General features: G+C 54.2%; 1 protein-coding gene across 1 annotated transcript in view; it reads right to left on the bottom strand.

Annotated features, from left to right (window-relative positions):
- Window positions 1-1,398: 1,398 nt before the first annotated feature.
- Window positions 1,399-11,624, bottom strand: part of SLC15A2 (solute carrier family 15 member 2) — a 31,006-nt gene continuing 20,780 nt past the window's right edge. Inside the window, exons 15-22 of the mRNA XM_038752953.1 lie at window positions 8,923-9,057; window positions 8,364-8,528; window positions 7,584-7,630; window positions 6,726-6,836; window positions 5,463-5,559; window positions 4,621-4,767; window positions 2,466-2,570; window positions 1,399-1,853 (exon numbers count right to left, since the gene is read on the bottom strand). Of these exons, the coding sequence (XP_038608881.1) occupies window positions 1,695-1,853; window positions 2,466-2,570; window positions 4,621-4,767; window positions 5,463-5,559; window positions 6,726-6,836; window positions 7,584-7,630; window positions 8,364-8,528; window positions 8,923-9,057 (966 nt within the window). The 3' untranslated portion in view covers window positions 1,399-1,694. The remainder of the gene's footprint in view (window positions 1,854-2,465; window positions 2,571-4,620; window positions 4,768-5,462; window positions 5,560-6,725; window positions 6,837-7,583; window positions 7,631-8,363; window positions 8,529-8,922; window positions 9,058-11,624) is intronic.

The following is an 11,624-nucleotide window of genomic DNA, read 5'->3' as shown; positions in this document are numbered from 1 at the left end:
GAAACTGCCCCAGTGCTTAGTTCGGTGCCTGGCACATAGTGTGCACATAACAAATATTACAATCATTATTATTATAACTGACTTATTACCTTGTAACTACACCAGTGCTTAGTAAGGTGCCTGACGCATAGTAAGCACTTAACAAATACCACAATCATTATTAATATTATTATTATTAGGAGGAGCAGCGTGGCTCAGTGGAAAGAGCCTGGGCCTTGGAGTCAGAGGTCCTGGGCTCGAATCCCAACTCCACCACATGTCTGCTGTGTGACCTTGGGCAAGTCACTTAACTTCTCTGAGCCTCAGTTACCTCATCTGTAAAATGGGGATTAAGACTGTGAGCCCCACGTGGGACAACTTGATCACCTTGTAACCCCCACAGCGCTTAGAACAGTGCTCTGCACATAGTAAGTGCTTAACAAATGCCATTATTATAATCGACTGATTACCTGGTATCTACCCCAGTGCTTAGCACAGCATTTGGCCCTCAGACCCATGAGAGTCACATCTGTGCCTGCCTGTGTGGGTGCTCAGTTAGTTCCTGGAGCATTACCAGGGCCCAGACCGAGTGCCTGATGTGCTTTGAATCAACAGTTCCTGACACGGGTGGTGCTGTAGGGGGGAGGCCACAGTGGGAGCTGCCCAGCGGCCCGCACCTACTGACCACCGCTGCGCTGTTGCTTGCAGCATCCACTCTGGCCCCCCTCATCCCACGATCCGGACAAAGCCCTCGCCCATAATCTATTTTAATGTGTCTCTCCCCCACTAGATGCCAAGCTCCTTGTGGGCAGGAAATGTGTCTGCCAATTCTGTTGTATTGTCCTCTCCCAAGGACTTGATACAGTGCTATGCGCACACTGAGCACTCAATAAATACGATGGATTGATTGTGCTCTGTGATCCCGACCTGCCATTCGATGCCTAGGAAAGGCCTGGGCAGGGCTGGAAAAGGCGGTCATGAGGGTCCTCTCTCAAGAACTTAGTACAGTGCTCTGCACACAGGAAGTACACAATAAATATGACTGAATGAATGAGGGTCAGAACAGGGCCCGGGGTGGCCTCTGACCCCCGGAAATCGAGCCCGACTCTCCCCGGCCACGAGAAGCAGTGCGGCTCAATGGAAAGAGCCCGGGCTTGGGAGTCAGAGGTCATGGGTTCAAATCCTGGCTCTGCCAGCTGTCAGCTGTGTGACCTTGGGCAAGTCACTTCACTTCTCTGAGCCTCAGTTACCTCATCTGTAAAATGGGGATGAAGACTGTGAGCCCCCCGTGGGACAACCTGATCACCTTGTAACCTCCCCAGCGCTTAGAACAGTGCTTTGCATATAGTAAGTGCTTACCAAATGCCATTACTATTATGATTATTATCTTGGGCAAAATTAAACTTGGGCCGAGTAGCAGGGGCAGCCTCAGGGGGTAAGCAAGGTAAGCGGTCACCTCAGGGTTCCCAGCCCCAAGGTGGGTCTGTAGAGGAGCTGGAGCTTTCCCCATTTCCCTTGAAACTAGCCACTCCCACGGGTCTCAACGTCCTTTATTGCCTCCTTCCACAGCACTGCGGCTGAGCCAAGCCGAGCTGATCCTGGTGACCATGGGGCAGGTGGCCAGGAAGACGGCTGGGTGGGCAGAAGCTCAGTGACGGAGATGGTCAGGGGCAGATGGGGACACTGGCTCCAGGCTGTGAGCAGGTCCAATGGGCTCAGAGCTTGGTCTTCCTGGCCACCAGGTCCATGGCCTCTCCTCGGCTGGAGGGGTCCGGCGAGACCCCCCGGCTCCAGGGGATGAAACGGTAGCCCATGATGGAGAAGATGAGGCAGACGATCAGCAGCAGGCAGGCGAACAGGACAAATTCAGCCCACTGGGGAAGGGAGGCAGACAGACAGAAATATGGACATACAGAAGCAGAACAAGGGGAGGTCACTGGGGGAACATGGATGGGCCGGAGAGCCAGGGCTGGGGAGGCCACTTCGGGGCCGGGGGCTGGCAGGAGAGGCAGGGCAGGAGAAGCGATGGACTGGGAGCCGGGGCCAGCAGGAGGGGTAGGGGCTGATGCTGCCACCTGTCCAGATCCAGCCCACTGTGGGGACGGGGCAAGGGCAGGTCAAAGAGTTGAGGGCAAACCCCTCTCCTGGCAGGGCCTTCCCAGAGCCGGCAGCCGGAGGGATTCAGTTTAGCTCCGGAGTTGCCGTGCTCTTAAGAGGGGTCAGGTGAGGATGAGAATGATGGAGGCATGTCCCACCAGAGAGACAGGTTTGGGGGTGGGTCCCCGTCTCTGGGTTTTTGGCCCTGAGAGACCCCACCGGCCTGCACTCTGGGAGGAGCCCAGCCTCCTCTGGCCCGATCCCAGCTCCCCCAGAGTAAAAACAGGAGAAAGGGGCTGGAGGAGGAGGGAGGATGACACAAGGAGCCCCGCCCACTCCAGCCCCCACACTGCAGTCCCGGCCCCCAGGGGTCCCAGGAGTCCCCGTACCTGCCCCAGTCTGGCCACCTGGGCCACCACGAGCACAATGACGTTCCCAAATGCCACCGTGAGCAGCCACGCAGCCTGCAACACCGACTTCATGCTGGTAGGGGCCTGGGAGTGGGGGAGGAGGAAGGGGCAGGTGTCTGTGGTCATCCCCCCACACTCACCCTCCTGCCCTGACAGCCCCCCGTGCCCCATCCACTCCTGTCTCTGCATCCCTCAGAATGGGTGAGGGCTCTCCTTGCCTCCCCTCACCCCAGGACAGCTCCAGGTTTTGAGCTCAATGCCGGAGGGTCCGCCTCTGAGGACACCCGGCCCCCTGAGTCTCTCTCTGCAGGGAAAAGGTCAACTCACAGAGGGTCAGACCCGGCATCCAGGTCACAGGCCCAGGCTCAGAGGATGAGACCCTAGAGGTGGGGAGCCCCAACCCAAGCCCTTGTCCTTGGGCACTGTCAATTATTTGGGGCAGAGCTCTGTACTGGACACTGCCTGCGTGCAGAATGTTGTACAGGTCACCTTCAGTGTGCAGAGCACAATACTGAGTGTCTTCACTGAGAAGAGTGCTGTTCAAAGTTTCTACTGGGTGCAGAGTCCTGTAGTGGTTGCCTCTCCTATGTTGAGCGCTGTATTGGGTGGCTACTCTGTGTAGAGCACTGTACTGGCTGTAGAGCACTCTACTAGGTGCCTTCAGTGTGCAGACTGCTGTTCTGCACACTTATGATGTGCAGGGCACTGTATTGGATGCCTTGGAGGCATCCAGTAAGATGAAGAGAACCAGTGTGGCCTAGTGGAAAGAGAATGAGCCTGGGCTCTAATCCCAGCTGTTCTAATCCCAGCTCTGGCACTTGCTGCTGTGTGACCTTGAGCAATTTCACTACACATATCTGCGCCTCAGTTTACTCATTTTGACTGTGAGCCCCATAGGGGACAATCAATCACATTTATTGGGCACTTACTGTGTTCAGAGTATTATACTAAGTGCTTGTGTCTGATTACTTTGTATCAATCTTGGTACTGAAAACAGTGCTCAGCACTTAGTAAGCGCTTAACAAATGCCACTATTATTATTATTACTAATAATAATGATAATAATAATAATAAGAAGAAGAATGTCCTGGGCACCTCCAAGGTGAAGAGCAGGTCAAATGAGAGGTCAGAGCTGGAGAAGCAGATTGGGAACCGCTGGAATGTATCCAGGTCACAGCTGAAGTCATGTGAGTACGTGAGCTACTTAACAGAGCACAGGCACAGGGCCAAGAGTGTAGGATGATGGGAATAAAATCCCTGCTCTCCCGCCTGCTCAGACTATGGGCCCCAAGGAGGACTGGGGCCAGAGCCAATCTGGTTATGCTCTATCTACCTCAGCACTGAGCTCAGCCCATACATTAACTCAATCGCCTTGCCCCCTCCTACCTCACCTTACTATTCTCCTACTACAACCCAGCCCTCACCCTTCACTCCTCTAATTCTAACCTTCTCACTGTACCCCAATTTCATCAACCTTGCCACCGACCTCTTGCCCACATCCTGCCTCTGGCCATATCTAGACTGTGAGCCCACTGTTGGGTAGGGACCGTCTCTATACGTTGCCAACTTGTACTTCCCAAGCGCTTAGTACAGTGCTCTGCACACAGTAAGTGCTCAATAAATACGATTGATTGATTGATCTGACAGACAATGACTCTTCCCCCACTTCAAACCCTTACTGAAGGCACATCGCCTTCAAGAGGCCTTCCCTGATTAAACCCTTTTTCCTTTTCTTCCACTCCCTTTTGCATCACCCTGACTAGCTCCCTTTATTCATCTCCCCTCCCAGCCCCACAACACTTATGTACATATCTGTAATTTATTTCATTATATTACTATCTGTGTCCCCCTCTATACTGTGAGTTTGTTGTGGGCAGGAGATGTGTCTGTTATCCTGTTACATTTATTGTACTCTCCAGGTGCTTAGTACAGTGCTCTGCACATAGTAAGGGCTCAGTGAATACGTTTGACTGACTGATGTTAATACTGCGCCGGCAAAATCAAAGCCTAATAGTGATAGCCAAGAAGTCGAGGAGGATTGGATGGGGTAGAGTGGGTTGGGCATGGCTGGATGACTGGGATCCCAGAGAACGTGGCCCCCGGCCCATCCCCTTGTTTCTGCGGCAGCCCCAACCTGGGAGTAGGAGAACTCGAGGCCAGTGACGGAGAACATGACCTCGGCGGCAGTGATGAGCACGTACTGCGGCACCTGCCACAGGATGGACACGGCGTTGGCCGGGATGGTGTTCATTTTCCAGGCCCACAAGCCCTTCTCAGAATTCTGGAAGGGGGAGACAGTGAGGAAACATTGACTGGGTGCCGCCTTGGCTGCTGCCATGGACCGCAGTCTTGCCTTGCAGTTAGCGTGCTTTGTTTACCAGCCTGACAATCCATTCCCTGCCTCCTGAATCACCCCACCAGCGTGATGATGCACCTGCTGACTGGTAATATTGGCTGCTTAAGGGTCTGACTGCAGTCCATTATTCACTCTGCTGCTTAGACCATTTTTCTAAAATGTCATTCTGCATGTGTCCTCATAAACCTCCAATGGTTGCCCATCCATTGAGAAGCAGCATGGCTTAGTGGAAAGAAGTCATTGAGCCTGGGTTCTTTTCTCAGCTTCGCCATTTGTCTGTTGTGTGACCTTGGGCAAGTGGCTTCACTTTTCTGTGCCTCAGTTACCTCATCTGTAAAACTGGGACCTAAATACCTATTCGTCTTCACTCTTAGACAGTGACCCCCATTTGGGACAGGAATTGTGTCCCACTTGCTAATCCTGCATCTTTAATCTACCGCAGCACTTAGTACAATTCTTGACATATAGTAAGTACTTAACTCCCATGACTGTTATTATTACTAAATGAGGACCTCGTTGCCCAGGTCACCCAGTACTCTGTGGCCTGGGGCCAGTCGCTGGGCAGAGTACAGGAACTCACTCCCACCCCACCCTACCCCACCGCTTTGGAGGGAGCTCACATTGGCAATGACGGCTGTGTAGACAGCTCCAAAGTCCAGCAGACCCAGATCTAGGGAGAACGATGTGTCCGCGGTCCAGCACCGGATGCCATGGTACCTAAGGCAGAAGGACCAGGAACACAGGCAGGTTCAGCCAGTGGGGCAGCAGGCTGAAAAATGTTCCTGCCACCCTGCCCAGCCCTGGCACTGGTGGAAGAGGGAACATGGGCCTTGCTCTCAAGTGGCTGTGCTCTGATGGGGAGTTCACACACACACACACACACACACACACACACACATATGCACACATAGCCCCTTGCTCAGGTCACAGAGGACAGAAGAGGCTGGAGTCCTCAGTCTGGGAGTTCAGACAGGCCCCTGCCCCTCTCCGTGCCATGGCAGTAGCCCCATGGCATCTTAATGAGGCTCTTTGCTGTTGGGGGTGACCTGCCTCCCGTGCCCCCACTGATCCCCACACACACCCCACTTCCTGGCCTCCATGCTCCTCCACCTTTCCCTGGCCCTAGATTCTCTGCGGCTTTGTCATCCCACGTATGTGGACAGATGAGTTTCAAGGAGGGGACAGGATACCGGCCCTGCTTCCAGGGAGGGGACATCACTGGCCCTGAATGGAAAGTCAGACCCAGAAGGGAATAGAGCAGGCCAGACTCCTCCCCAAGTGTCCCTGACCCTCCCAAGCACCCCTTCCCCCATTGAAGCAGTGTGGCACAATGGATAAAGCACAGTCCTGGGAGTCAGAAGGACCTGTGTTTTAATCCCGCCTCTGCTTCTTGTCTGCTGTATGACCTTGGGCAAGTCATGTACATTCTCTGAGCCTCCATTACCTCATCTGTAAAATGGGGATTAAGATTGTGAGCCCCATGTGGGAAAGAAACTCTGTCCAACTTGATTTGCTTGCATCCACCCCAGCACTTAGTACAGTGTCTGGCATATAGTAAGTGCTTCACCAATACCACAGTTTTTTTTAAATGGCATTTATTAAGTGCTTGCTATGTGCAAAGCACTGTTCTAAGCACTGGGGAGGTTACAGTGTGATCAGGTTTTCCCACAGGGGGCTCACAGTCTTAATCCCCATTTTACAGATGAGGTAACTGAGGCCCAGAGAAGTTAAGTGACTTGCCCAAAGTCACACAGCTGACAATTGGCAGAGCCGAGATTTGAACCCATGGCCTCTGACTCCCAAGCCCCTGCTCCTTCCACTGAGCCATGCTGCTTCTCTATCAATTATTATTATTACAGACCCAGCCCCTGGAAGGCCCTTACTCTCCTCTCTCCACAGTCTGGTACTCGGAGACCCCGTAGTTCCTGCTAACCCGGAGGGTGTCATCGCTCTCCAGGGAGATATGGACGTCTGTATCCAGCGTGTTCACGAACCTGGAGTAGGCACAGACTCGTTCTCTGCCATTCCCCCAACCCCTCCTCCCTCCGGCGGCCCCTAGAATGGCTTCTCAGAAGGGTCCCCGGGTGGAGGACTCAACCACCCGGGTGGCCCTCAGCGGCTGTGGACAACAAGAGAGAGGGATTGAAACTGCATCAGGAGAGATTCAGGGCAGACCAAGGGGAGGGTTTGCTGGGTGTGGGAAACCCTGGGGCAGGTAATGGGGGAAGATGTTAGGCTCTCTTCCTGGGGCCTCTCTAGGACTGGGAGATTCCCACCACCAGCTGCCTCCCTTCCCTGGCTCCTTTCCGGGCCCCACCCTGAGGGGAGGAACAGGAAGGGATGGACCACCAGAAAAGAGGGAGGCAGACCAGACAGACAGATGGAGGGATGGATGGAAGGACAGAGACCGAGAATCAGGCTCGTCCTGTCCTCGGCAGCAGGACAGAGGGTCTGGAAGCTGGGCCAGCCTGGGACACAAGCTGTCCTGCTTTCAGTCTCCAACCTCCCATTCCTGTCTCCAGGACAGTGGCAGCACCTCCCCTCCCCGACTTACTCCTCACTGCTGCAGCCCACCTAGGGGGAGGGTCTCAGCCCACTCTGCCCAGCTCAGGCCCTGAGCCCTGCCTCCCAGCAGCCATGCTGGGATGCTGAGGCTGAGACCTAGGGGACAGAGGGGCAGAGGGATGTCTCCCCATCTCCCCCCATCCCCACTGAGCAGGGCCAGCCCCTATCAACGGCACCTCACGTCTGCCAGTCCATTAGCCGGTTTGATGTCCATGTCTTCCATCTGCAGCAGAGAGAGAGGAGCAGAATGCATTTTCCTTCCTTCCCCAAGAAGTCAGGCGGGCCTTCCCCGGCTCAGGCTGGAGCAGAAAAGGGACTGCCACAGGTGAGCCCACTTTCTTGAAAGCAATCCTCAAATGCCCAGTACAGTGCTCAACACACAATAAGTGCTCAGTAAATACCACTAATTGATTGTTGTCGGGCCAACTCACCGACCTGATCACTTTAAAAGCGGCTTTTATAAAGTGACGTCCTGAATGGAAGCCTTCCATTTCTGAGGGAGTCGCAACTTTGCGAGCTTCCCAGCTAATGTGCACCTGTAGATAACGGGCTCCTCTTCCCTCCCAGACCCTCGCCTTCACCAAACTTTCCCTTCACTGTAGACAACACCACCATCCTTCCTATTCTCTTCAGCCTGCAACCTTAGCATTATTCATGGTTTCTCTCCCATCTCCTCCAGTACCTCTTAAGTAAATAACTTTTAACTCTGTGTCCCTCTACTTGTAACTGATTATAGTACTGGCCTCCTCCCTCTTCCATGAGGTCAGGGATTGTGTCTACTTGTCTACATTGGACTCTTTCTAGAGCTCAGGGCGGAGCTCTGGACAGAGCAGATGCCCAATGCAAATCACTGATGGATGGATGGACGGATGGACTGATCCCCAGGTCTTCCCACTCCTGGAGGAGCCCTCAGGCGCTCTGGAAGAAGACCCCGGCTGAGGGGGCTCGTCTCTCACCAAGAAGCTGGAGATGTTAGCGCCATCCGAGTGAACGGCCAGGCTGTACCACCTCCTCCCTGTGACGTTGTGGTGCTCGTCGCTGACGGCACCGTGGGACTCCAGCATGAAGCGCACACTCTGGCGCTCGTCTTCCAAAGACAGCTTGTAGTAGTGCGATGATTTCTATCCAGAAAAGACCCCTCAGCCTTGGGCACCCTGGAGCCGTGGGCGCCTCTGACCCGGGAGGGCCCTGCTCCCGGGACTCCCACCCCCCGAGCAGGCCAGGAGGGAGCTGCTCTGGGTGGGTCTAGGCTGATGCAGTGACCCCCCGTCCCCCGGTGCATTTGTATAACGCTGTCTGATTGGCCGGGCAGGTTCCCACCCACAACTGTGCCGGGGCCTCGCACATGCTCAGGGCGACCGGGGGTTGGCTTCCCACCACCTGGCGTGGCTGTCCGTGGGATGAATTCCTCCTAACTCCCCACCGGACCACACCCAGGGCACACCCCTCCCTCTGGGACCCTCCCGTCCCCCACCGGACTCTTCCCCCAACTTCTGTCCATCCATCTGCCCGCACCTGGAATGCCCCGATGGGCTCAGGGAATAAAGAACTATTCTCTTTCTGTGGCAGTTTCACCTGCACCTCATCGCCCCCCAGGTTCAGAACTTGCATGTAGCTGTCGTGGGGCCCCAGGGGAGGCATGAAGGGGTCCTGGGGAATAAGAGACCCCTGTCAGAGCCTCAGGACACACTGCCCTTGCACATCTCCCCCTGGGGAGATGAGCTCAGAACTGCTGCCAGGCTGTCCCTGCCACCCGGCCCAGTCCAGGGGTTCCCTCCCCACATCCCTCTGAGCACCTACTAAGCCTGTGGCCCCCAGCTGCCCACTGGGACCAGGCTCCACTCCCAGGGGGATGGCAGCCAGGCACCAGTGTTTCCCTAGGACAGCCAGCAGCAGGGAGGATTAAATGAGCAGGGCAGGAAACTGAATTCAGCCCAGTGGAGGCTGGCAGAACTCCTGGGGCTTGCAACGAGGGGCAGAGGGTGGTTGGGTGGTGGCAGCTGGAAAGACCAAACAGCAGGAAAGGGAGCTGGGCCGGTCATGCTCTGGGGACCCCCGTGCCACCCAGTTGCTGGCCCTGCAAAATGACAGAGAGGCTCCCCAAACACATCTCAACCCTTTGACTGCTCCTGCGGGGGTCCTGGACCCAGTAGCCCCGAAGGAGACCCTCCCACCAAATGTTAGCACAGAGCCAGGAATAGGGTGGAGAGGGGCTGGGAAGGCCCTGGCCCAACGTGCTCCTGTAATAATAATAATAATGATGATGATGATGGTATTTGTTAAGCGCTTACTATGTGCAAAGCACTGTTCTATGCACTGGGGAGGTTACAAGGTGATCAGGCTGTCCCACGGGGGGCTCACAGTTTTAATCTCCATTTTCCAGATGAGGTAACTGAGGCACAGAGAAGTGAAGTGACTTGCCCAAAGTCACACAGGGGTAGGGGTCCTGGACACAGCAACCCAAAAGGAGACCACCCCGCCTCCACCCCAGGGTTAACGCAGAGCCAGGAACAGGGTGAGGAGAGTCTGGGAAGACCCTGGTTCTTCACTTTCAACCAGTAGCCCACCAATAGACTCACACCTCCAAACTCACCCAATCACACACACATGCACATTGTGACAATCCCAGGGGTTTTCAGCCCTAAGTCCAGCCCCCAGGATTCATTATAGAACTAAAGCAGCGTGGCTCAGCGGAAAGAGCATGGGCTCGAACGGTCATGGGTTCAAATCCCAGCTCTGCCAATTGTCAGCTGTGTGACCTTGGGCAAGTCATTTAACTTCTCTGTGCCTCAGTTACCTCATCTGGAAAATGGGGATTAAGACTGTGAGCCCCACGTGGGACAACCTGATCACCTTGTATCTTCCCTAGCGCTTAGAACAGTGCTTTACACTTAATAAGTGCTTAACAAATGCCATCATTATTAAAGCCCTCCAGCTTTCTCATTCTTCTATTGCAGGTTTTGGGGTGTCCTACTCACCACCCCCCAAAGTCCCTTACCACTCTCACTGCCACTGCTCTAAAGCTCAAGCCCAGGTGTCTCCCTGAAGACATAACCTATCTCTTCTCTCTTGGGCTGGCTGCAGGAAGCCCGTGGACAAAATGCTCCCACCTATCCCTCCCTAGGTTGTGCGTCTCCCTGGGACCCCAGCCCCCACCACAGACAAACACCAAGATCTGGGATCTCTACTACATTTAGTAAGTTTTTAACAAAGAAACAAATGAAAACCAATCCAGTTCAAACCACCTTTCCCTGGATCTACTTCTTCCCTGTCCAGGACCTTCTGTACTTCTGTGTAGTACTGTATAGAGTGAGCAGGGACTCACGTTCTTCTCCCCCTTGGGGGCAGGAGTCTTGCTCCTCTGGTGTTCCAGCTGCTGGACTCCGAGCCTCCAGAGATCCACTCTGACCCCTCAGTCCATCCAGGGTTCATAGCACTAGCTGTCCTGGGTTCCTCCTCTCCCAGGCACATAAGCTCACTTCCCCTCACCTCCAAGACAGGGGAGGGTCATTCTTTTCCCCCCAGTCTGGCTCCTCCACTTCCTCGCCCGCAGCCTGGCTCCTCCACTTCCTCCCAAATTCTCTCTGATTGGTTCAAAAAAGGACATTTCTGGCTTCCTTCTTCTAAATGTGGGAGTCAATGGAATTGGTTGTCACATACGCGCCTGCAAATGCATTCATTCATTCATTCATTCATTCAATCGGATTTATTGAGCACTTACTGTGTACAGAGCACTATACTAAGCGCTTGGGAAGTACAAGTTGGCAACATATAGAGACAGTCCCTACCCAACAGCGGGCTCACAGTCTAGAAGGGGGAGACAGACAACAAAACAAAACATATTAACAAAATAAAATAAATAGAATAAATAAATGCACCATCGTACACACACATGCACATACACACGAGCATTCAGACGTGTATGTGCATATGCTCCATTTATGTAAAGACAAAGGGATTATCTGTTCTCTGGATAAAGCATGATTTTCAGCCTGACAGGGGAGACATTTGCTGCCCAAATGACCAGTCCCCTGCCTGGACCCAAGCTCAGCCAGCTAGTCCATGGAGAACAGCCTTAGGCACAGTCCCAGAAGTGGTGCTGCCCACTGGCTCCTGCTTCCCCCCACTGGCTCATCATTGCCTCCAGCTCCTTTCCTCTGCCTCCCTCTGCCTTCTGTTCTCCTGTTGCCTCCCCACTGCTTCCTGCTACCTCCCAC

The sequence above is a fragment of the Tachyglossus aculeatus genome, chromosome 1 (genome assembly GCF_015852505.1).
Source record: "Tachyglossus aculeatus isolate mTacAcu1 chromosome 1, mTacAcu1.pri, whole genome shotgun sequence".
NCBI lineage: Eukaryota > Metazoa > Chordata > Mammalia > Monotremata > Tachyglossidae > Tachyglossus > Tachyglossus aculeatus.
The sequence above is the reverse complement of the archived record's forward strand: the minus strand, read 5'-3'. Positions and strand labels throughout refer to the sequence as shown.